The sequence below is a fragment of the Myotis nattereri genome (genome assembly GCF_964212035.1).
Source record: "Myotis nattereri genome assembly, chromosome: 5".
Taxonomy (NCBI): Eukaryota; Metazoa; Chordata; class Mammalia; order Chiroptera; family Vespertilionidae; genus Myotis; species Myotis nattereri.
The window spans coordinates 21,391,154-21,418,896 of NC_138080.1; the positions used below are offsets into that span (position 1 = coordinate 21,391,154).

General features: G+C 39.0%; 1 protein-coding gene across 1 annotated transcript; it reads right to left on the reverse strand.

Moving 5' to 3' along the window:
• Positions 1–11,299: 11,299 nt before the first annotated feature.
• Positions 11,300–17,301, reverse strand: LOC308519370 (olfactory receptor-like protein OLF4; the record flags this gene model as incomplete). The annotated part of the gene is made up of 2 exons (XM_081091333.1): positions 11,300–12,119; positions 17,126–17,301. 2 exons carry the CDS (start codon positions 17,299–17,301, stop codon positions 11,300–11,302), a joined length of 996 nt encoding a protein of 331 aa, XP_080947459.1.
• Between the last annotated feature and the right edge of the window lie 10,442 nt (positions 17,302–27,743).

Genomic DNA, 27,743 nt, shown 5'->3' on the forward strand with positions numbered 1-27,743 from the left:
GTGGTGGAGGTAACTACCAGGAGATAGGAAAAGTAACGTGACTAATTGTCACACAAGCAAGCGTTAGTAACCTAGCATCAACGCTACCTTCTGTATTGTAGAATCATGGAATTAGTGTCTGTGTTTGGTGTATGTCCCAGTCTCCTTCAGGACATCCCTAATGCTGTTTCTCATTAAACTTTCCTTTTTCTTGTGAAAACAGATGAAGAATTCTTATGTCTTAGTCAATTCTTTCAGGAAGAAAAATAATTTTAAAAAACAAGGGACTCACTGCAGAGGTCAGCAAGTTCACTATAGTTAATAATTCTGTATTGGGTATTTTAAGTAACCTTATCACAAGAAGAAAATATTGTAACTAGGGTGGTGACAGCTATTAACTAGACTTACTATGCAAGTCATATTGCAATTGCAATACATACAAATACAGAATTATTATATTACACACCTGAAGCTAAGATAATATTTTATGTTTATGTAAATTATCCTTCTTTTAAAAAATTTTAAAGTAATGGAGTGGACAGTATAGGACTGACTGACTGAACCACACAAAATTGATAAACTTTATACATTCTTAATAAACACATATACATAAAAACTAAATGAAAAACAGTCAGTTTGTACAAAAAACTCCAATTTTTTGTTATAAAGAATCCAATAAAATATCAAATAAGAGAATACAGGCAATAATACTGTGTTAAGTCTGCACAATGACAGATGAATACAAGACTAGGTGTGGCGATCACATTGTAATATATATAAATGTTGAATTACTCTAGTGTACACCTAAAACTAATATAATATTGTATACAAACTATACTTAAACAAAAAAAATGGAATAAAAGTACTTGATATAACTCTCCAAAAGCAAAGAACTTTCATGTGTACAACATAGTGCAAATTTATTGGATGACAACTATACTTTAATTTAAAACAAATAAATTAATAAGCAAGTAAAGGAAAAAACTCACATAGATAAATTTTAATAGAGACTCCAAATAATTTACAAACCCACTAATTTCATTACTCAGCCTCACAGGTAATGAAATAATTGCAAAGTGAATCTCATTACCTTACTCGTTTTCATCTGCCAAATACATTTTTAAAATGTGAATAGCCAAGGTGAGAGAACATACTGTGAAATGTATGTCTCATGCACTGTGATTGCAAAGGTGTATTTGCTGCCTTTCTGGGTTTGGATATTTCTCATCCATATGGAAACATAGTCTAATATGCCCCATCATACAATTTAAAAAATGCCCTCACATCACAGAGTATTCCTCCACAGTTAACAACCTATTTGTCTATTCCTTTTAATAAAGTCCTTGAACTTATGTTCTACTTCTACTGGAAGGACTTTACACCTTGAATGCCCTTTCTTTTTGTTTCTTTTTTTTAAACTATGATAGCTGTTTTAAAATATATATATATATATCTTTATTGATTTCAGAGAGGAAGGGAGAGGGAGAGGGAAATAGAAACATCAATGATGAGTGAGAATCATTGATTGGCTGCCTCCTGCATGCACCCCACTGGTGATCGAGCCTGTAACCCCAGCATGTGCCCTTGACCGAAATCAAACCTGGGACCCATCAGTGCTTAGGCCTCTCTATCCACTGAGGAAAACCAGCTACAGCTCCAATGCCATTTCTTAATTTGCCTTCCGTTAGTAACATCTAAATGTCAACATTGGAACTCATATTTCTGAGTGCAGTGTTCACTTTCCTTTGAGCATCATGAATAACACATTACTGTATTGTAAAGCCAGCCAACAATCACAGTGATCACTGGTACCTGGGCTATGTTCTCATGGGTACTAAGGTGACTTCAGGTACAAGTTCTTGGTTTACAATCTCTCTGATCCTCTCCTGCCATGTCTGTTGGGCGCTGGGACTCACCTGCAAGGGAACTCTGAGAGGAAGGTTTCCCTGTGCAGGTCCAAATTCTTGCCTGGATGGTTGGTGATGCAGACCAGAGCTCTGTCCCAGACAAGACAACAAGGAGTCAAGCATGGGTCTCCCAGATGGATTTAGGACTTTAAAACCAATGACCATGTTCCTTCCTACCAAAGGTTGCACATGCTGAGGGCCTGCAGTAGAGCTGCGATTTACATGCTCTGTGTCTGCTCATTAGGAACATCTACTCCTGTTATGTTCCCTAGTTCCATGTGGTGGAGGTGACTACAAGGATATAGGAAAAGTAACATTTCCCAAACCAAGCATTAGTAACGAAGCATGAAGACTACATCTATATTGTAGAATTAAGCAACTAATTTCTGCATTTGGTGTATAGCCTAGTCTCCTTTAGGACAGCCCTAGTGTCATTTCACATTAGAATTTCCTTTTCCATGTGAAGGCACATGAAGAATTCTTGGGTCTTATTCAATTCTTCCAGTACAAAAAAGAAAAGTAAAAAAAGCAATACATGAGCTTTCAACTCAGCATGTTGACTATAGTTAATACTGTATTGTGTATTTGAATGTGGCCAGAGTGCAGATTTTAATTGTCCTTATCATAAGAAAAAAACTGTAACTTTGTGTGGTGACAGATGTGAAGTGGACATTGTGGAGGACATATTGCAATATGTGCAAATACAGAATCATTGTGTTGTTCTCCTGAAACTAAAATAATGTTTTATGTCAATTATACTTTAATTAAAACTTTTCTAAAGCCAAAGGAAAGGATCCAGTAGGACTGACTTACAGATTGGACCACATGAAATTTATGAACTTTATTCATTTTCCACAGTCATTATTAAACTGATAATCAAATCCATATCTCAATTTCTTTGTTAGGAAGAATCCAATAAAAAATAGAATAAGAAAATATAGTAAACAATATTTTGATAGTCTGAAACATGACAGATGATTACTAGACTTGGTGTAGCAATCACATTTCTATGTATATAAATGTTGAATCACTATAGTGTACACCTGAAACTAATATAATATTACAAACTATACTTAAAAAACAGAATAAAAACACTTTGATAACACTATCAAAAACAAAGAACATTCAAATGTATACTATAGCGAGAGTTATATTGGATGTCAACTATATTTTAATTTAAAATAAATTAATTAATAATCAAGTAAAGCCCAAAACTTACACAGACAAATTTTAATAATACTCTAAATGGCTTACAAACCCACAAATTTCATTGCTCATTCTTATAGGTAATGAAATAATTACAAAGTGAATCTCATTACCTTACTCTTTTTCACCTACCAAGTAAATTTCTGAAATGTGAATAGCCAAGGTGACGGAACATACTGTGAAATGTATGTCTCATGCACTGTGATTACACAGGTGTATTTGCAGCCTTCCTGGGTCTGGATCTCTCTCTCCCATATGGAAACATAGTTTAATATGCCCCATCATACAATTTTTAAAAGGCTCTCACATCATTGTATATTCCTCCACAGTTCATAACCTATATGTCTATTCCTGTTAGTTGATAAAGTCCTTGAACTTATGATCTAGCTCTACTGGAAGGACTTTACACCTCCAATGCCCTTTCTTAATTTCCCTCCCATTAGTAACATTTTTTTGTCAACATTTCACCTGCATTTCTGAGTGCAGTGTTCACTTTCCTTTGAGCATCATGAATAAATACATTAATGTATTAGTAAAGCCAACCTACAACCACAGTGATCACTGGTCCTGGGGCTATGTTCCTAGGTGAGTTTAGGTACAAGTCTTGGCATCCAGTGTCTCTGATCCTCTCCTGCCATGTCTGTTGGGTTCTGGGACTCACCTGCATGAGAACTCTGAGAGGAAGGTTTCCCTGTGGAGGTCCAAATTCTTGCGTGGATGGTTGATGATGCTGACCAGAGCTCTGTCCCAGACAAGACAACAAGGAGTCAAGCCTTGGTCTCCCAGACAGATTTAGGACTTCAAAAGCAACAGCCACGTTCCTTCCTACCAAAGGTTTCACATGCTGAGGGTCTGCAGTAGAGTTGTGATTTACGTGCTCTGTGTCTGCTCATTAGGCACATTTACTTCTTGTTACTCTAACCTCTAAGCACAGGATTCCCCTGGGGGACACTGGTCTGAACAGAATGGAGACTCTTCCTGCTGATTCTCTGTTCCCAGGAGACTACGTAATAAGCCAGGTGAGTGCAGCTGTGAGTAGTCCTTCATTAAATGCCCTGCTTCCTGACATCTACATCTTCCATTGCCTCAACTCTGAGTCAAACTTTCTGAATAAATGGACCTCGAGGGTATTATGCTCAGTGACAGACAAATACCATGTAATTTCACATATATGTTGAATTCAAAAAGAAAAAAATAAAATTGAAACACACTCATAGACATAGAGAGAGGACTGGTAGTTGCCAGATGAGAATGGACTTGGGAGACTAGGAGAAGAAAGGATTCAGAAGTAAAATTGGTAGTTACAAAATAGTCATAGTCTGTATAGTACAGCATAGAGAATCCTATTTAATAAAAGAGTAATATGCAAATTGACCATCACTCCAACACACAAGATGGCCACCCTCATGTGGTCAAAGATGGCCGCCCCATGTGGACCCAAGATGGCTGCCATAAGATGGCCAGCAGAGGAGGGCAGTTGTGGGCAGTCAGGCCAGCAGGGGAGGGCAGTTGGGAGGGACCAGGCCTGCAGGGGAGGGCAGTTGGGGGCTCCAGCCCTGCAGGGGAGGGCAGTTGGGCGGTCCAGCCCTGTAGGGGAGGGCTGTTTGGGGCAACTTGGCCAGCAGGGGAGGGCAGGTTGGGGTGACCAGCCCTGCAGGGAGGGCTGTTGAGGGCAACTGGACCAGCAGGGGAGGGCCATTAGGGGTGACCAGGCCAGCAGGGGAGGACAGTTAGGGGCAATTGGGCTGGCAGGGGAGCAGTTAGGTGTCGATCCGGCTGGCAGGGAAGTGGTTAGGGGCAATCAGGCAGGTAGGCAGGCAAGCGGTTGGGAGTCAGCAGCCCTGGATTGTGAGAGGGATACCAGATTGGAGAGGGGTAGGCTGGGCTGAGGGACATACCCCCCTCCCCGTGCACAAATTTTGTGCACCGGGACTCTAGTATAGTCAATCATATTGTAATGACTATGTGTATGGCCAGTTGGATACTGAAAATATCAGGGGAACACTGTAAAGTACATGCTAGTCTAAGCACTATGTTGTGCTCCTGCAACTAATAAAAATTATTGAAAGTAAACAGTATTTGAAAAAAGTCTAATACTGAGAAATTTGTCTGACTGGTCTTTGGGTCTTCAAAGCACAGATTTACGGTGGGGACACAACCCCTGATATCTCTAGAAAAACTCAGACATATGCTAAAGCAATTTCTTCACTGATACTGCTCCTAGGGCAATGGAAACTAAAGAGAAAATAAACAAATGGGACTACATCGAAATAAAAAGCTTTTGCACACAGACAACAGGGGGTGAGGGCATGAATGTGGGGGATGGGGGTAATGTGAGGATAAGAAAACAAATGTGATAACTTAATCAATAAAATATAAATTAATTAATTTAAAAAATTAAAGAGATTTATCTAGGTAGGACAGGTTCTACGTGGACACATAACTCTAAACTCGAGATTTTCTGAAAACGGCGCTGACACAATGGCCTATGTCAGCTATTACCAGCCATCCAATGCCAAAGATACAGCCTCGAAAAGCCTTGAAAAGCCTGAAGGAGGCACTGTGATGGGAGAGAGAACATAGTTTTCACAGTCAGGTGGACCTGAGGTCAAATTCTGTTTACCTGCTTGGGAACCTGAGACAAGTCCTGTACCTTTTCCGAACTGTGGCTTCTTCACATGTAAAATAGAGCTCTTTGCAGGTTGTTGGAGACAGTGAATAGAATGAAAGCCTGAATATTAATACTAACTGCTAACTAAATGTTAACACCTAGTCTCCTTTTCTCTCCTTTCCTTTCTTGTCCTACCGTATGAGGAAGCTCCATAACATGGAATATATCTTTAAAAATAGACCATGATGTTGTAGAAGTTCATGAAGTGGTGAAGAGGTTGAATTGCTTTGGGATGGCAATTCAGTTTTCGTTCATGTGTCCACGTCAGTTAGCTGATGTGGTTCCCAGAACTGCATTGAGAAGGATTCGGTGGCATGTTTGGACTCAAGGGGAAAAATACTATGATGAATTACCAATGCCTGACATGGGTATGGAATGGGGGAGTGTTGATATGTATGCCAAATATTTGGCATAGCGAAACTAGATAGCTTTGGCAGTCTTTTCCAGCTCAACTTGCTGATATTCAAATGAATGGAATGCTGCTTAACAGGCGTGTGTCCCTGTGTCGGAGGGAGCCAGGGGCAGCCATTGACAATTATAAAAGCCTGTCTGAATCACGCTCAATAAAGTTTGATGCATTTTGATTTAAAAAAAAAAAAAAGCTTTTGCACAGCAAAAGAAACCATCAACGAAACAACAAGAAACCCCACTGCATGGGAGAACATATTTGCCAATGCTATCAGCAATAAGGGTTTAATCTCCAACATTTACAGGGAATTCATACAACTTAACAAAAGGAAGATAAACAACCCAATCAAACAATGGGAAACGGACCTAAATAGATACTTTTTGAAGAAGACAGAAGGAAGGCCAAGAGACACATGAAAACATGCTCAAAGTCACTATGCAAACCAAAATGACAATGCGGTACCATCTCATACATGTCAGAATGGCTATCATCAACAAATCAACAAACAACAAGTGCTGCCTAGGACATGGAGAAAAAGAAACCCTCGTGCAATGCTGATAGGAATGCAGACTGGTGCAGCCACTCTGGAGAACAGTATGGAGTTTCCTTAAAAAACAAAAAATGGAACTCTAATTTGACCCAGTAATCCCACTTCTAGGAATATATCCCAAGAAACTAGAAACATGACTCGGAAGGGATATTTGCACCCCTATGTTCATAGCAGCACAATTCAGCATAGCTAAGATTTGGAAACACCCTAAGTGTCCATCAGCAGATGAATGGATTAGAAAACTGTGGTACATCATCAGCAGACGATTGGATTAAAAACCTATGGTACATCTACACAGTGGAATACTACGCTGCAGTAAGAAAAGGAGTTCTTACCATTTGCAACAGCATGGCTGGAACTGGAGAGCATTATGCTAAGTGAAATAATCCTGTCAGAGAAAGATAAATATCACATGATCTCACTCATGTATGGAATCTAATGAACAACATAAACTGATGAACAAAAACAGATCCAGAGACAGAGAATCATCAATCAGAACCTCAAACCTCAGAGGGAGGGTGGGGGTAAGGGAGAGAGGTCAACCAAAAGACTTGTATGCATGCCTATAAGCCTAACCAATGGACACAGACAAGGGGGGTGGGGGAGGCCATGAGTGTGGAGGGTAATGTGGGGACAAGGACATTACCTTAATCAATAAAGATTTTAAAATAAAATAAAAAGAAATGGGGGATATTTGTTCCTTTGGTATAAAACCTTGGGCCTATACTTCTTGGACTCATGACAAAACAATTAGGAATTTCATAGATACAGCACAAGTTAAGAACTGCCATTTAGTCCCTCACTATAAAATGTTTATTAAATATAAGAGATGCATTTAGATTTTATGCACCATTAATGAGCTTAGCACATTATTATAATTAGCAAATGCATGTTTTACAAAAATGCATTTTATGAAGTGATACATCTATAAACTACCTTCTCCAATACAGACATGAGGCACAGAAGGATTTAATGTTGTGCTCAAAGGTATAAGCCAAGAAAGGAAAGGGATTTTGATTGGAATTAGTCAGGACACTTTCAGATCTGAGATTCTGGGGCAGTGGTTCTCCAACAGAGATGACTTTGCCCTTGGGGATATTGTAATATCTGAAGGGAGCCTGGTAAACACCTACAATGCACTGGACAGCACCCAGCATGATTAGTTATATAGCTCCAAGGGTAATAGTGAAAAGGTGAGAACACTGATTCAAGACCAGCACCTCTCCATTTCAAAGGCTATCAGACCACCGAAGTTTGTAGCTCAAATGCAAATTCTGATGGTTCAAGTCTCCAGGTGGTCTAGAGACTGCATTTATGACAAGCTCCCAATTGATGTTGATGCTGCAGGTCCTCCTGGTCTGTGGACTGCACGTTGGGTAGATGGGCTGTGGCTCTGTGTCACAGTCTAGTGTAGGTAATTTTAGGTCTTCTCCACCAGGAATTTTCTGAGTATGTAATTTTGAAAGATACATTTTTCTCTTACTCTAAATAAGAGGATAAATTCTGTGTTTGATTCTTTTATATTAGGGCTCCACAGTGACATCAAATAAGTTATACCTGAAAAGAGCTTTGTAGTTGGCAGAATAAGGGCCTCAAAAGATGTCAACATCCGAATTCTGAGAACCTTGGAATGTTAGCTCACAGAGCAGGGTGACTGAGATAGATGAAATAAAATTATTAGCTAAGGAGCTTAGGTCAGATTACCCAGGTTGAACTAATGTCATCACAAGGGTCCTCTAAATGTGGTAAAAGTAGAAGAAGAATTGCAGTCAGAGAGACATTTGGAGATGCCATGTTGCTGGTATTGAAGATGGAGGAAGGGCCATGGGCCAAGGAATGCAGGTGAACTGTAGAATGTGGAATAGGAATTGAGAATAGGAAAGGATTTGGAATGGGATTGGAAAGGGATTTCATTCTACCCTGGATCTCCCAGAAAATCCAAGCCCAGCAGTCATTTTATTCTAAGCCTTCATTACCCATTTCAGGCATCTGCTCTCTAGAACTTTAAGATAGAAAATGTTTTGTTTTAAGCTACTAGTGTGGTAATTTCCTACAATAGCAGTGGGAAACTGATATAAACATTTATCCAGGAAGATGTTGTTAGAGGGAACTGAGGTTAAGCCTTGGAAATCATTCAGCCAGCTTCCCTTGGGCAAAGGTATTTTGGGTTGAAATCCCACATTACATAGAAAAAATGAGAGCTGATTTAAAGCTATTGTCCCCATACATGGTATAAAAATTTCCCATCACATAAAGGTAAATGTGGTTCTGACCTTGTGGCCTTTCAGACATTAAGATAGAAAAAACAATTTATTAAAATTAAGGTCACACATTTCACTTAAATCTGTGTCAAATTTTTCATTTTTTTCTACTTCATGTTTATTCAGACATTTCTTTTTTATCTATATATTCTTCAAATTTCTCTGAAGGTGTCTTTCATAATAATAGATGGAATTATGAATGAGCATGTGTGCATGTACATATATATGTGTTAGTGTGCACATGAATTATATATACAAGTGAACACACATACACATACTGCTCATGCTTGAACACTTTCTTTGGACTCAACAAAGTATATTTAACATTTTATTTATTACTTTCAGCATCCGTTTGAAGTAAGGTTTATTATTCCACATTATCTTCAAAAAGAAGAAAACTGAAGACATGTGAAATACATTTTTGACAGGAACTTAATGCAGTTAAAACTTATTGTGCATCATCTCAAACCACATATAAATGGACCTACCCACTTTATACTCTTAATTTATATGTGACTTGTTTTTTTTAAATCTATTGCTTCTTTATTTCAGCAAGTTGTATATTTAAAATGTTTACAGTTTGTTTTATGCAATTATACTTCAATAAATTAGTTAGAATTAAAAATTCTAGTAATTGATTACCCATGTTAGATCAACAGCATAGGTAACTACATCACACAGGACAGTGGTGGTGAATATATCTTATAACTGGGAAGAAAGCAAGGTTTCATATATAAATATGGGAACTGTGATATTAAATTGAGGCAATTGACGTTTGATCAACTATTTTTACATCAACTGTAATATCAACACAAACACACACATATATATGTATTAAACATCACATATTGATTGAAGAAAGAAGTGCAATACAGATGCACAAAACATCATGAAAGAGGTTTAGAAACATAACGAAGCGACTCATGATGAGCCCAGAATAAATCAGAACAATGTCCCACCATACAATCCCATTTGATTATGAAGGCATTATAGTCAAACAAGTGCTTTTAGGATGGCTTGTTAAATAGCAATAGCTATCTGATACAATGATAAAAGCAAACAAAACAGATGAGTTATAATCATATGCTTTTCCCCATTCTAGGCATTTGTACAGACATTTGAAGGTAACAGTCATGATTACTCCGTCATTGAAGTTTATTTCAGATAAGTGCATTAAAAAATATCTCCATTGAGGTTCCCTTGTAGGTAACCAGAAAACGATGAAAGAATATGCATGTTTGTGCAAAACATATGACATAATCACAGAACTGGAAAGGAATCCAAGCTCTCTAGTGTGCCACCCTTTGGTCATACATATATGACATATCTATAGATGACATATTAGTATACATAATGAATGATAAGGTTAATTCCCTAACCCTTTGTGGTAATGAGAATAGAGTAGTGTGAGATCCTTCATTTAGAACAATAGAGGGAATCATAGTGGAAGCAGAAAGATAGTTCAATAGAAGATATCATTATGCCAAGGAAAGCATAAAATAGTAAGTCCTTTTACATATGAAAACTGCTCTTACATACATCAATAAGTAAACATACACCATGAAAATAATAGTTTGCATAGTAGTAAATGTAGAACTTAAAGTTTAGCTTCTTCATACTTAAAGTCATCTCTGACCCTAAGGACAGGTTATGTCAAACAATGTATAGAAATGTGTGTTCCCACGTCGACTAGAATTGGAGACATGTGTTTGATTGCCAGTTTGTCAGTGACTATGGTAAGAATATGGACACCAAGCTAAATAAGATACAGCGTCCTAATGAGGGAATGAACCCAATGACCTCTTACAACACACACTGTATGTTAAAGTCTACATTTTCAGAAAGAGCAGTTATGGTAGTGATATATGAAGAAATGAAATATGAACAGGGTTAAACTGAGCTCTTATATTTTCCTCTCCTATGAAATGATATAAATGGCTTTGGTTACCAAGTGCAGTTTATTTCAATAGAAGTAGTACAACTCATGATTCTTCTTTAGTAAAATGAAAGAAAAATTATGCAGAATGATAAATTTCATTTAAAAAATTGTTCTTAAGATATCCATGTAGTCTCAGGAGATAAATGGGAATTTCCAAATATTTCATCCAAGGTTGACAATCGTTTGGGAGAAGAGAAAAACAACAAAGGAAAAGCTGTCAGATATCAAAAAATAAAAAGTTAATAAAGTGATACAATTAAATTATATAGAAATCATAGAAAAAGAAAATCCATAAAAAGAGCAGAGAGAGTACATTCTACTTGCACAACCTGATCTAAAAATCATGACATCTGGCTCTGAGGCTTTGAGTCCAGCTGTCATGTGCATTTCTTCAGCCCTAGGGCAATTGATCCTTTCATAACTGCCATACGTAGCAATCTTTTCAGCGCCCTCTTTATGTCTTTGTTCCTTAGACTGTAGATGAAGGGGTTGAGCATGGGTGTGACCACAGCATACATCACTGAGGCTGTTGCACTTGAGTGTGATCTTTGGGTAACAGCAGAGCTGAGGTACACTCCTAGGCTTGTTCCATAAAAAAGGGAGACAACCAAGAGGTGAGATGCACAGGTAGAAAATGCCTTATACTTCCCTTGAGCTGACGGGATTCCCAAGATGGAGAACACTATCTTAGAGTAAGAGTAAAGGATACAAACAAAGGGACCACCAGCCAGGAGCACAGCTCCAAAATACATCACCATGTTGTTAAGAAAGGTGTCAGAACAGGCAAGTTGGACCATCTGATTGAGTTCACAGAAAAAGTGAGGAATTTCCAAATCTGAATAGAAAGACATTCGCAACACCATTAAGCATTGTAACAAGGAATATAGAGCACTCATGATCCAGGACACCAGAACCAGCAGTCCACAGAGCCGAGGGTTCATGATGACCATGTAGTGCAGGGGGTGGCAGATGGCCACATACCTGTCATAGGCCATCACGGTCAGGAGGAAGTCATCCAGTCCTGCAAATAATATGAAAAAGTATATCTGGGTGATGCAGCCTTCATAGGTGATGGCTTTGCTCTGTGTCTGGATGTTCAACAGCATCTTTGGGATGGTGGTGGAGGTGAAACAGATGTCTACCAAGGACAGGTTGGAGAGGAAGAAGTACATGGGTGTGTGGAGGTGGGAGTCTGAGCTGACAGCAAAGAAGATGAGCAGGTTTCCCAACACAGTGATCAGGTACATGGAGAGGAAAAGTCCAAATATGAGGGGTTGCAATTCTGGTTCCTCTGATAATCCCAGAAGAAGAAATTCTGAAAATCCTGTGAGGTTCCCTAGTTCCATGTGGTGGAGTTGACTACCAGGATATAGGAAAAGTGATATGACTAATTTTCCCACAAGAAACCATTAGTAACCTCGCATAAATGCTTCCTTCTACTAGATATATTTAAAAATCAAGGAACTAATTTCCGTATTTGGTGTATATCTGGTCTTTTTTAGAATATCTCTAGTCCCATTTCTCATTACAGTTTTCTTTTCCATGTGAAGACACATAAGAAATTCTTGTGTCTTACTCAATTCTTTCATTAAAAAAATAAAAATTAAAAAAGGAATGGTTGGGGTGTACAGCACAGTACAGTGACTAGAGTTAATAATACTGTTTTCTGTACTTGGAAGTAGCTAGAGTGCATGTTTCAATTGTTTTTATGACAAGAAAAAAATTTAACTATAGTTTGCCAGATGTTCACTAGACATACTGTGGAGGTCATAATGCAATATATACAAATACAGAAACATTACGTCATACTCCTGAAATTAATAGAATGTGTTATGTCAATTATTCTTCAATTTAAAAAATTATTAAAGCAATGGAAGGAACACTCTAGGACTGACAGTTTGGACCACACAAAATGAATGAACATTATTTATTCTCCACAAACTATTTATAATACATGTAAAACTAAATGGAAAACAGTAAGTTTGTTTAAAAATCTCCAATTCATTTTTAGAAAAAGTCCAATAAAAAAATTGAATAAGACAATATTGTGATAAGTCTGCATGGTCACAGATGATTACTAGACTTGGTGTGGCAATCACATTGTAATGTATATAAATGGTGAATCAATATTTTGTATACTTGAAACTAGTTTAATACTGTATACAAACTATATTTACATAAAAAGAAATGAAAACACTTGACTACACCATTCAAAAGCAACAAACTTTTAGGGTATAACACAGTGAACGTTATATTGGTTGCCATCTACACTTTAATTTAAAATAAATTAATAATCAAGTTAAGAAAATAACATGCACAAATTTTAACACAGACTTAAAATGGCTTACAAATCAACAAATTTCATTACTCATTCTTATAGGTAATGAAAAAATTACATCGTGAATCTCATTATCTTACTCATTTTTACCTACCTAATAAATTTTTTTAATGTGAATAGCCAAGGTGAGAGAACATACTGTGAAATGTATGTCTCATGCACTGTGATTGCAAAAGTGTATTTGAAGCCTTCCTGGGCCTGAATCTTTCTCATCCATATGGAAACATTGTCTAATATTCCTCATCATAAAACTGAAAAAATGCTCTCCCATCAATTTGTATTACTCCATCACTAATAACCTATTTGTTTATTCCTATCAATTGATCAAGTCCTTGAACTGATGGTCTACTTCTACTGGAAGGACTTTACACCTCCAATGCCCTTTCTTACTTAGTCTGCTATTCATACCATTGAATTGCCAACATTGGCACTGCATTTCTGATTGCAGTGTTCACTTTCCTTTGAGCATCATGAATAAATACATTAATGTATTAGTAAAGCCAGCTGACAACCACAGTGATCACTGGTACCTGGGGTATGTTTGAATGGTTCTGTGGTGACTTTATGTACAAGTTCTTGGCTTTCAGGCTCTCTGATCCTCTCCTGCCATGTCTTTTGGGCTCTCGGACTCACCTGGATGAAAATTCTGAGACGAAGCTTTCCCTGTGGCAGTCTGAATCCTTGCCTGGATGGTTGATGATGCAGACCAGAACTCTGTCCAAGACAAGATAACAAAGAGTCAAGCCTTGGTCTCCCAGACAGATTTTGGACTTAAAAAAAAAAAAAAAGACCAAGTTCCTTCCAACCAAAGGTTGCACATGCTGAGGGTCTGCAGTAGACTTGCTATTTACATGCTCTGTGTCTGCTCATTTGGCATATTTACTTCTTACTGTAACCTCTAAGCACAGGATTCCCATGGGGGTCACTGGTCTGGAAAGAATGGAAACTCTTCCTGCTGATTCTCTGTTCCCAGGAGTCTATGTAATAAGCCAGGTCAGTGCAGTTGTGATTAGTGCTTCATTAGATGCCTTGCTTCCTGACATCTACATCTTTCCGCGCCTCATCTCAACTCTGAGCCAAAGTTTCTGACTAAATGGACCTCGGGGGTATTATGCTCAGTGAAAGACAAATACCATTTGATTTCACATAAATATTGAATCTAAAGAGAAAAAACAACAACCAGAAACAAACAAAACAAACAAACAAAAAACCACACACACAAAAAATTGAAACACCCACATAGACATAGAGAGAGGACTGGTAGTTGCCAGATGAGAAGGGGCCTGGAAAACTAGGAGAAGAAAAAATTAAGAAGTACAATTGGTAGTTACAAAATATCATAGGTTGTATAGTACAGCATGGAGAATATAGTCAATAATTTTGTAATGACTATGTATATGGTCATTTGGATATAGAAAATATCAGGGGAGCACTTTGTAAAGTATATGATCCTCTAAGCACTATGTTGTGCTCCTGCAACTAATAAAAAATATTGGAAGTAAACAGTTTTTGAAAAATGTCTAATACTAAGAAATTTGTCTGACTGGTCTTTGGGTCTTCAAAGCATAGATTTATGGTGGGGACACATCCCCTGATATCTCTGGAAAATGACTATTTCCTTCTTTAAGAAATGGGGGATATTTGTTTATTTCCGAAAACTGCATTAAAAAGTGTCTTCATTGAGATTCCCTATGGATAACCAGAAGAGGTTGAAAGAATATGCATGCTTGTGTAAAACCTATAACCCTGAATCACAAAACTGGACAGGAATTCAAGGTCACCAGTGAGTTATCCTTTGGTCACTTATGCACATATATGACATATCTATGGATCACTTATTAGTATATAATGGAAGAAAATGATAGAGTTCATTTCCTTCTCCTTTAGTGGTTATAAAAGTATTTAGAGTCGGGGAAGGTGCTTCATTTAGAACAATAGAGGGAATCACATTTGAAGGCAGCAATGTAAGTTCTCAAGTGGAAGCAGGAGATATTTCAATAGGAAACATAATTAAGGCAAGAAAAACTCCACCCCAATGTTAAATCCCTCCACACTGGGACACCGAACTTACATCAGTAGGTAAACATAAACCACAAAATAGTTTGCATAGTAATAAATGTATGATGTAAAATTTTGCTTCATCATACATAAGGTCATCTCTGACTCCAAGGGCATAGTATGTGAAACAATTTATAGAAATTTGTGTTTCCACATCAACTAGAATTGGAGACATGTATTTGATTGTCAGTTTGCCAGTGACTATGGTAAGAATGTGGATACCATACTGACTATGATACATGATTGTAATGAGGGAAGCCAACCCAATGACCTTTTACAACACACACTGTATATTAAAGTGTACCTTTTCAGAAAGAGCTATAATGGGAAAGTGATATATGAAATAATGAAGTACAATGATGGTTCTCTAATATTTTCCTTTCCTATGAAATGATATAAATGGCTTTAGTTACCAAGTGCATTTATTTCATTAGCAGTAGTACAACCCATATTTTTTTCTTTTAATATAATGAAAGAAACATTACTCACTATGATAAGATTTCTTTAAAAAAATTGGTCTTAAGAAACCTATGTACTTTCATGAGATAAATAAGATTTTCTAAATATTTTATCCAAAGTTTGAAACCAATTTGGGTGGGAAGAAAAATGACAAAGGGAAAGCTGTTAGATATCAAAAAGTCAAGAAATTAGCCGAAATCGGTTTGGATCAGTGGATCGAGCGTTGGCCTGCGGACTGAAGGGTCCCAGGTTCGATTCCGGTCAAGGGCATGTATCTGGATAGAGGGCACATCCCCAGTGGATGTGCAGGAGGCAGCTGATTGATTTTTCTCTCTCATCGATGTTTCTGGCTCTCTATCTCTCTACCTTCCCCTCTGTAAAAAATCAATAAAATATATTTAAAAGAAAAAAAAAGAAATTAATAAAGTGGTTCAATTAAATTCTGCAGAAATCATAGAAACAGACACTCCTGGAATAAACAGAGAGAGTAAACTGCACTTCCACAACCTGATCAAAGAATCAAAACATCTGGCTTTGAGGCTTTTAGTCCAGCTACCATGTGCATTTCTTCAGCCCTATGAAAATGGGTCCTTTCATAACGGCCATCCCAAGCAATCTTTTCAGGGCCCTCTTTATGTCTTCGTTCCTGAGACTGTAGATGAAGGGATTCAGCATGGGTGTGACCATGGTGTACATCACTGAGGCTGTTGCACTTGAGTATGAGCTCTGAGTAACAGCAGAGCTGCGGTACACTCCTAGGGCTATACCATAAAACAAGGAGACAACCAAGAGGTGAGACACACAGGTAGAAAATGCCTTATACTTCCCCCGAGCTGATGGGATTCCCCAAATGGAGGACACTATCTTAGAGTAAAAGTAAAGGATACTAACAAAGGGACCACCACCCAGGAAAACAGCTCCAAAATACATCACCATATTATTAATAAAGGTGTCAGAACAGGCAAGTAGTACCATCTGTTTGATTTCACAGAAAAAGTGGGGGATTTCCAGGTCTGGACAGAAGCATAGTCCCAGTATCACTAAGCATTGTAACAGGGAATGCAACACACTCATAATCCAGGACACCAGAACCAGCAGTCCACAGAGCCGGGGGTTCATGATGACCATGTAGTGCAGGGGGTGACAGATGGCCACATACCTGTCATAGGCCATCATAGTCAGGAGGAAGTTGTCCAGTCCTGAAAATAATAGGAAAAAATACATCTGGGTTATGCAGCCTTCATAGGTGATAATTTTGCTCTGTGTCTGGATGTTCCACAGCATCTTTGGGATGTTGGTGGTGGTGACACAGATGTCCACCAAGGACAGGTTGGAGAGGAAGAAGTACATGGGCGTGTGGAGGTTGTTGTCTGAGCTGATGGCCATGATGATGAGCAGATTTCCCAACACAGTTATCAGGTACATGGAAAGGAAAATCCCAAATATGAGTGGCTGCAGTTCTCGTTCTTCTGATAATCCCAGAAGAAGAAATTCTGAAAATCCTGTGAGGTTCCCTACTTCCATGTGGTGGAGGTGACTACAAAGATATAAGAAAAGTGACATGACTAATTGTCCTACAAGCAAGCGTTAGTTACCTAGGATAAAGGCTACTTTCTATATTGTAGAATCAAGTAATTAATTTCTGTATTTGGTGTATGGCCTGGTCTCCTTTAGTACATCCCTAATTCTGTTTCTCATTAAACTTTCCTTTTCCATGTGAAGACAGATGAAGAATTCTTGTGTCTTACTGAATACTTTCAGAAAGAATAATAATTTTAAAAAGCGAGAGACTCACTGCAGAGGTCAGCAAGTTCACTATAGTTAATTATACTGTATTGGGTATTTCATGTGACTTTACCACAAGAAGAAAATATTGTAACTAGGGTGGTGACAGCTATTAACTAGACTTACTGTGCAGGTCATATTGCAATACATAAAAATACAGAATTATTATATTATACACCTAAAACTAATATAATATTTTATGTCAATTATACTTCATTTAAAAAATTTTAAAGAAATGGAGATGACAGTATAGGACTGACTGACTGATTGGACCACACAAAATTGATAAACTTTATACATTCTTTATAAACACATATACATAAAAACTAAATGAAAAACAGTCCGTTTGTATAAAAAACTCCAATTTTTTGTTATAAAGAATCCAATAAAAAATCAAATAAGAGATATAGACAATAATATTGTGTTAAGTCTGCACAATGACAGATGATCACAAGACTAGGTGTGGTGATCACATTGTAATATATATAAATGTTGAATTACTCTAGTGTACACCTAAAACCAATATAATATTGTATACAAATTATACTTAAACAAAAAAATGGAATAAAAGTACTTTGATATAACTCTCCAAAAGCAAAGAACTTTCATGTGTACAACATAGAGCAAATTTATTAGATGACAACTATACATTAATTTAAAACAAATAAATTAATAAGCATGTAAAGGAAAAAACTCACATAGATAAATTTTAATAGAGACTCCAAATAATTTACAAACCCACAAATTTCATTACTCAGCCTCACAGGTAATGAAATAATTGCAAAGTGAATCTCATTACCTTACTTGTTTTCATCTGTCAAATACATTTTTAAAATGTGAGTAGCCGAAAAAATGGGAATTGAGAAGACAAGATGGCGGTAATATAGGCAGACACGTCCCAGGGTGTCCCAGAGCAAATGGAGTAAGCAGCTGAAACATAACACCCATCCTGAATTGGCAAAATTACTCAGCTGGTAAGATGGTTTGCAGGCAGGAAGGTCAGAACTCCCTTGGAAAGATCCAAGCAACAGAAGCCTCCTGAGCACCACACCCTCTGTCTGAGGAACAGCAGCTGTACGTGAAGCCTCCCCCCAACAGCCAGAAGAGCCACCACAGCTGTGAACAGCATCCACCAGAGGAGCTGCTGCCAACTGAAAGGCATCTGCTACCGAAATCGTCCGAGGAGCAACCACAGCTCAAGGAGCCACTGCTACCCAGGGAGCAGCCACTGAATGACTCAACATCTACATATGTCAGTGAGATCAAACATGGGTAGACAAAGAAACCCCCAAAGGAAAGAAAAGGAGTACTCACCAGAAAAGCAGCTAAGTGATACAGAGGCATGCAACATGACAGAAAAAGAATTCAGAATAAGGGTCCTAGAGTGCATAAACCGGATGGAGGAAAAAAATCAACAACTTATGGCCGAGACTGGTTTGGCTCAGTGGATAGAGCGTCGGCCTGCGGACTGAAAGGTCCCAGGTTCGATTCCGGTCAAGGGCATGTACCTGGGTTGCGGGCACATCCCCAATAGGAGATGTGCGGGAGGCAGCTGATCGATGTTTCTCTCCCATCGATGTTTCTAACTCTCTCTATCTCTCTCCCTTCCTCTCTGTAGAAAATCAATAAAATATATTTAAAAAAAAAATCAACAACTTATGCAAGAAGCAAGAAGAAACAGATGAAAAAATCAACTACCTATGCAAAAAGCAAGAAGAAACAGATGAAAAAATCAATAAATTATGTAAGAACCAAGAAGAAATGAAGAGCAATATAGCTGCAATAAAAAAACACCATTGAAAGTATCAACAGTAGACTAGGAGGAGCGGAGGACCGAAGTAGTGAATTAGAAGACAAGGAAGCAAAGCACACCCAAACTGTACTGCAATTGGAGAAAAAAAATTAAAAGACAGGAGGAGAGCCTAAGGGAGCTTTGGGACAACATGAAACAAAACAACATACGAATAATAGGGGTGCCAGAACAACAGAAAGATGAACAAGGATTAGAAAACCTATTCGAAGAAATAATATCAGAAAACTTCCCCGAAGTGGGGAAGAAAAAAGTCACAAAAGTACAGAGAGTCCCAAACAAGGTGAACCCGAAAAGACCGACACCAAGACACATCATAATTACCATGGCAAATATTCAGGACAAAGAGAGAATCTTACAGGCTGCAAGAGAGAGACGGAAAGTTACATACAAGGGATCTCCCATTAGATTATCAAATGATTTCTCAACAGAAACACATCAGGCCAGAAAAGAATGGATGGAAATTTACAAAGTGATGCAAAGCAAAGGACTGAATCCAAGAATACTGTATCCAGCAAGGCTATCATTCACATTGAAGGGGAAATAAGAAGCTTCACAGACAAAAAAAGGCTAAGGGAGTTTATCACCACCAAGCCAGCAATGCAAGAAATGCTAAAGGGACTGGTGAAAAGAAGAAATAAAAACCTCAGAAAGAAAACAGCCACACAAAATAAGAAATGGCTACAAACAAGTACCTTTCAATAATAACTTTAAATGTAAACGGACTAAATGATCCAACCAAAAGACATTGAGTGGCTGAATGGATAAAAAACCATGACCCATACATTTGCTGTCTACAAGAGGCCCACCTCATTAGAAGGGACTCACACAGACTGAAAGTGAAGGGATGGAAAAATATCTTTCAGGCAAATGGAAAGGAAAAGAAAGCTGGGGTAGCAATATTTATATCGGACAAAATAGACCTCAAAGTGAAGGCCATAACAAGAGATAAGGAAGGCCACTTCATAATACTAAGGGAACAATACAACAAGAAGATATAACCCTGGTAAACATATATGCACCCAATGCAGGAGCACCCAAATACATAAAAAAACTCCTGGAAGATATCGAAGGAGATATTGACAACAATACAATCATAGTAGGGGACTTTAATACACCACTGACATCACTGGATAAATCCTCTAGACAAACAATCAGCAAAGAAACAGCAATCCTAAATGACTCACGAGATCAGATGGACTTAATTGACATCTTCAGAACATTTCACCCCAAAGCCACGGAATATACATTCTACTCAAGTGCTCATAAGACACATTCAAAATAGACCACATATTGGGTCACAAACAAAGTCTCCCCAAATTCAAGAAGATTGAAATCATACCAAGCATCTTCTCAGACCATGATGGCATAATATTAGAAATAAACTACAATAAAAACAACCCCAAGTACTCAAACACTTGGAAGCTGAATAGCATGTTATTAAATATTGATTGGGTTACCAATGAGATCAAAGAAGAAATTAAAAACATCCTGGAAACTAATGACAATGAAAACACAACAATCCAAAACCTATGGGACGCAATGAAAGCAGTCCTGTGAGGGAAGTTTATAGCTCTACATGCCTATCGCAAAAAAGTGAGAAAAATGGTAGTAAATCATGTAACTCTACAATTCAAAGAATTATAAAGAGAGCAAAAAGAAAACCCCAGAGTGAACAGAAGGAAGGAGATAAAGATTAGAGAAGAAATAAATGACATAGAGACAAAAAAAAAACAATACAGAAAATCAATGAAACCAAGAGCTGGTTCTTTGAAAGGATAAACAAGATTGACAAACCTCTAGCCAGGCTCACCAAAAAGCAAAGAGAGAGGACCCAAATAAACAAAATCAGAAATGATAGAGGCGAAATAACAACAGACCCCACAGAAATACAAATGATTGTTAAAAATACTATAGACAGCTCTACTCCAACAAACTAGACAACCTGGAGGAAATGGACAAATTCCTAGAAAAGTACAACATTCCAAAACTCAATCAGGAAGAATCTAAAAATCTCAATAGGCCAATAACTATGGAAGAAATTGAAGCAGTCATCAAAAAGCTTCCAGCAAACAAAAGCCCAGGACCAGACGGCTTCACAGGGGTGTTTTACCAAACATTCAAGGAAGAACTAAAACCTATCCTCCTCAGACTACTACAAAAACTTCAAGAGGAAGGAACACTTCCAAGATCATTCTATGAAGCCAGCATCACCCTAATACCAAAACCAGGTAAAGACAACACAATGAAAGAGAATTACAGGCCAATATCCCTCATGAAAAAAGCATTTGACAAAATTCAACACCCATTTTTGATAAAAACGCTCAGCAAGGTGGGAGTAGAAGGATCATACCTCAACATAATAAAAGCCATATATGACAGGCCCACAGCCAACATCATACTCAATGGACAAAAACTAACACCATTTCCCCTAAGGACAGGAACAAGACAGGGATGCCCACTCTCACCGCTCCTGTTCTACATAGTACTGGAAGTATTAGCCATTGCAATTTGACAAGAAGAAGAAATAAAAGGCATCCAAATTGGAAAAGAGGAAGTAAAACTGTCCTTATTTGCAGATGACATGATATTATACATACAAAACCCTAGAAACTCCATCAAAAAACTACTAGACTTAATACATGAATTTGGCAATGTAGCAGGATACAAAATTAACCCCCAAAAATCTGAAGCATTTCTATACACCAATAGTGAAATCTTAGAAAGAGAGATTATAAAAAACAATCCCATTTACCATCGCACCAAAAAAATTAAGCTACCTAGGAATAAACTTAACTAAAGACATAAAAGACCTCTCTACTCAGAAAACTACAGGATGTTGAAAAAAGAGATAGAGGAAGACATAAACAGATGGAAGAACATACTGTGTTCATGGACTGGTAGAATCAACATCATTAAAATGTCCATACTACCCAAAGCAATCTATAAATTCAACGCACTTCCCATTAAAATACCAATGGCATACCTCACAGATCTAGAACGAACTCTCCAAAAATTCATCTGGAATAAAAAAAGACCCCGAATAGTAATCCTGAGAATGAACAAAGTAGGTGGGATCTCAATACCAGATATCAAGCTGTATCACAAAGCCACTGTTTTCAAAACTGCCTGGTACTGGCACAAGAACAGACATATAGATCAATGGAATAGAATAGAGACCCCAGAAATTGGCCCAAACCAATATTCTCAATTAATATTTGACAAAGGAGGCAAGAACATACAATGGAGCCAAGATAGTCTCTTCAATAAATGGTGTTGGGAAAATTGAACAGATATATGCAAGAAAATGAAACTAGACCACCAACTTACACCATACACAAAAATAAACTCAAAATGGATAAAGGACTTAAATGTAGAACGGGAAACCATAAAAATTCTAGAAGAATCCAAAGGCAACAAAATCTCAGACATATGCCGAAACAATTTCTTCACTGATACAGCTCCTAGGGCACTTGAAACTAAAGAGAAAATGAACAAATGGGACTACATCAAAATAAAAAGCTTCTGCACAGCAAAAGAAACCATCAACAAAACAACAAGAAAACCCACTGCGTGGGAAAACACATTTGCCGATGTCATATCTGATAAGGGCCTAATCTCCAAAATTTATAGGGAACTCATACAACTTAACAAAAGGAAGATAAACAATGCAATCAAAAAATGGGCAAAGGACCTGAATAGACACCTTTTAAAAGAGGACATTCAGAAAGCCAAGAGACATATGAAAACATGCTCAAAATCACTAATCATACAAGAGATGTAAATGAAAACAACAATGAGGTACCATCTCACACCTGTCAGACTGGCTATCATCAACAAATCAACAAACAAGTGCTGGAGAGGATGTGGAGAAAAAGGTACACTCATGCACTGCTGGTGGGAATGCAGACTGGTGCAGCCACTATGGAAGACAGTATGAAGTTTCCTCAAAAAACTACAAATGGAACTCCCATTTGACCCTGTGATCCCACTTCTAGGAATATATCCCAAGAAACCAGAAACACCAATCAGAAAGGGTATATGCATTCCTATGTTCATAGCAGCACAATTCACCATAGCTAAGATCTGGAAACAGCCTAAGTGCCCATCAGTAGATGAATGGGTTAGAAAACGGTGGTACATCTACACGATGGAATACTATGCTGCTGTAAAAAAAGAAGGAACTCTTACCATTTGCAACAGCATGGATGGAACTGGAGAGCATTAAGCTAAGTGAAATAAGCCAGTCAATGAAGGAAAAATACCACATGATCTCACTCATTCAAGGATATTAAAGACGATTATAAACTTTTGAACATTAATAGATACAGGGGCAGAGCTGCCTCAGACAGATTGTCAAACTGCAGCGGGAAGGCTGCGGAGGATTGGGTGCAGGGGGTAGGGGGGTAAGAGATCAACCGAAGTACTTGTATGCATGCATATACGCATAACCAATGGACATAAGACACTGGGAGGTAGGAAAGGCCAGGGGATTGTCAAGGGCGGGGGGAAAAAAAAGGACACATATGTAATACCCTTTCTAATACTTTAAGCAATAAAAAAAATAAAATTAAATTTAAATATATATATAAATAAATAAATAAAATGTGAATAGCCAAGGTGAGAGAACATACTATGAAATGTATGTCTCATGCACTGTGATTGCAAAGGTGTATTTGCTGCCTATCTGGGTTTGGATATTTCTCATCCATATGGAAACATAGTCTAATATGCCCCATCATACAATTTAAAAAATGCCCTCACATCACAGAGTATTCCTCCACAGTTAATAACCTATTTGTCTATTCCTTTTAATAAAGTCCTTGAACTTATGTTCTACTTCTACTGGAAGGACTTTACACCTTGAATGCCCTTTCTTTTTGTTTCTTTTTTTTTAAACAATGATGGCTGTTTTTTAAAAATATATATCTTTATTGATTTCAGAGGGGAAGGGAGAGGGAGAGGGAAATAGAAACATCAATGATGAGTGAGAATCATTGATTGGCTGCCTCCTGCATGCACCCCACTGGTGATCGAGCCCGTAATCCCAGCATATGCCCATGACCGAAATCAAACATAGGGCCCTTAAGTGCTTAGGCCGCTCTATCCATTGAGGAAAACCAGCTACAGCTCTAATGCCATTTCTTAATTTGCCTTCCGTTAGTAACATTTAAATATCAACATTGGAATTCACATTTCTGAGTGCAGTGTTCACTTTCCTTTGAGCACCATGAATAACACATTAGTGTATTGTAAAGCCAGCCAACAATCACAGTGATCACTGGTACCTGGGCTATGTTCTCATGGGTACTAAGGTAACTTCAGGTACAATTTTTTGGTTTACAATCTCTCTGATCCTCACCTGCCATGTCTGTTGGGCTCTGGGACTCACCTGCATGGGAACTCTGAGAGGAAGGTTTCCCTGTGCAGGTCCAAATTCTTGCCTGGATGGTTGGTGATGCAGACCAGAGCTCTGTCTCAGACAAGACAACAAGGAGTCAAGCCTTGGTCTCCCAGATGGATTTAGGACTTTAAAACCAATGACCACGTTCCTTCCAACCAAAGGTTGCACATGCTGAGTGTCTGCAGTAGAGCTGCGATTTACATGCTCTGTGTCTGCTCATTAGGAACATCTACTTGTTGTTACTCTAACCTCTAAGCACAGGATTCCCCTGGGGGACACTAGTGTGGACAGAATGGAGACTCTTCCTGCTGATTCTCTGTTCCCAGGAGTCTATGTAATAAGCCAGGTGAGTGCAGCTGTGAGTAGTCCTTCATTAAATGCCCTGCTTGCTGACATCTACATCAGTGGGTCCTTCAGCCTGGCCTGAGCCCCCTCGCAATCCACGAGCCCTCGAGGGATGTTGGAGATCCGGTTTTGGGCAGATTCCTGCAGGCCAGGCTGAGGGACCCCACTGATTCTAGTCTATACTAATAAAAGAGTAATATGTTAATTAGACCGGGCATCTTCCGGATGTTCTTCTGGACATCCTTCTGAACAAATTCGCAGTGGCTGCAAGGGCTGCAATGTTCACCACGCACAGAGCACCCAAGAGCACTGAGGGCCAAGGGCAGTTCGCTGCAATGAGAGAGGCTGCGAGGCAGGCTATTGCTGCTGCGGCAGCAAGGGCTGAGGGCAGGCCACCACAGAGGCCAGCAGTGGCAGCAGAAGTGGGGTGATGGGGCTGCACCTTCCCGTGATAGGCCCAGTTGCCTCCCACAGAGGGAGGTCAGAGGCAGCATCAGTGACTGGGTGATGGGGTGGCACCTTCCCCTGATTGGCCCAGTCGACTCTTGCAGAGGGAGGCCAGAGGCAGCAGCAGTTGTGGGGTGATTGGGGCGGCGCATTCCCCTGATCAGTAATGCACCTCCTGTAGAGGGAAATCATCAGTAGGACATCCCCTGAGGGCTCCTGGACTGTGGGAGGGGACAGTCCAGGCTGAGGGACCCCCCACCAGATCCCAGGTGCCTGCGGCCAACCAGAGGGAGGAAAGCCTGGGTCTCAGTTGCCCGCGGCTGGCCAGAGGAGGGAAGCCTGGGTTCGGGTACAGGAGCCAAGGCAGAGGCGGTTAGGGGTGATCAGGCAGGCAGGTGAGCAGTTAGGGGCGATCAGGTAGGCAGGCAGGTGAGCGGTTAGAAGCCAGCAGTCCCAGATTGTTCGAGTGATGTCTGACTGCTGGTTTAGGCCTGATCCCTGTAGGGTCAGGCCTATACTGGAGGTCAGACATTCTCTTAGGGGTCCCGGATTGGAGAGGGTGCAGGTTGAGATGAGGGACCCCCTGCCATGCATGAATTTCATGCACTGGGCCTGTAGTATGCATATAAGAACTTTGGTTAATCTCTTCCTGCACTCCTCATTTCCCCCTTCCTTCTGAGATTCATTAGTCTGTTCCATGTTTCCATGCCTGTGGTTTCCACTCCTGCATTGAGCATCAGCCCCTTGGAGGTCGGTGCGCATCGTAGCTATCAGCCAGTCGGCCAATCACTTAGGATTATATATATATAGATATGAAATATCTATAGAGCACATATTAGTGTATATCATCAATAGATGATAGCGATATAGTTCATTTCCTAACCCTTTATTGGTTAAGACAATATTTACAGTAGGAGGACATGCTTTATCCTAATGTATAAAAATCCAGGGCCCGTCCGTCATGGCTGAAAAAACCAGATGGATGACCGAGCAGCAGGCTGCATGGGGTGACCAGGCCGGTGGGGGGAGGGGGGGAGAGGAGGAAGTTGGGGGAAACCACGCCAGTAGTGGGTGCAATAAGGGGCAACCAGGCAGGCAGGGGGGACAGTTAGGGGTGACCAGGCCAGCAGAGGGGAGCAATAAGGGGTGATAAGTCCTGCAGGCAGAAGCATTAGGGACGATAAGACAGGCAGGCAGCCAGGTGAGCAGTTAGGAGCCAGCGGTGCTGGATTGTGAGAAGGAAGTCCAACTGATCCCTTGGTATCGGGCCTAAAATGGCAGTCAGACATCCCCCAAGGGGTCCTGGATTGGAGAGGGTGCAGGCTGAGCTTGGGGGGGGACTTCTCCTCGACACCCATGCATGAATTTCGTGCATTGGGGCTCTAGTTTAGAATAACAGAGGGAATCCTATATGCAGGCAGCAATGAAAGTTTTCAAGTGGAAGCAGGAAGATAGCTCAGTAGGAAACATCATTACACCAAACAAAGCAACACAGTGATAAATCCTTTTGCACATGGACACCGATCTTACATACAACAATGATTAAACTTATACCATGAAAAAAAATAGTATGCATAGCAATAAATGTGTGCCTTAAAATGTTGCTTCCTTATACTTAAGATCATCTCTGTCTCTAAGGGCATATTATGTCAAAAAATTAGGACCAGAATTGGAGATATGGACTTGATTATCAGTTTAATAATGACTATGATAAGAATGTGGACACCAAGCGAAATAAGATACAGGATCCTAATGAGGGAACACAGCCAGATGACCTCTTATAACACGCACTATATGTTAAAGTCTACATTTTCAGAAAGAGCAGTTATGGTAGTGATACAGGAAGAAATGATGTATAAAGAGGGTTAAACTGTGCTCTTATATTTTTATCTCCTATGAAATGATATAAAGGCTTTGGTTACTAAATGCAGTTTATTTACATAGGAGTAGTCCAACTCATGATTTTTCTTTCAGTACAATGAAAGAAAAATTACTCAGTATGATAGATTTCATTTCAAAAGAAATTGTTCTTTAGAAATCCATGTAGACTCATGAGATAAATGGGAATTTCCAAATATTTCATTCAAGGTTGGGAATCAACTTGGCAGAGGAGGAAAATGACATAGGAAAAGCTGTTAGATATCAGAAAGTTAAAAAATTCATAAAGTGATTCAA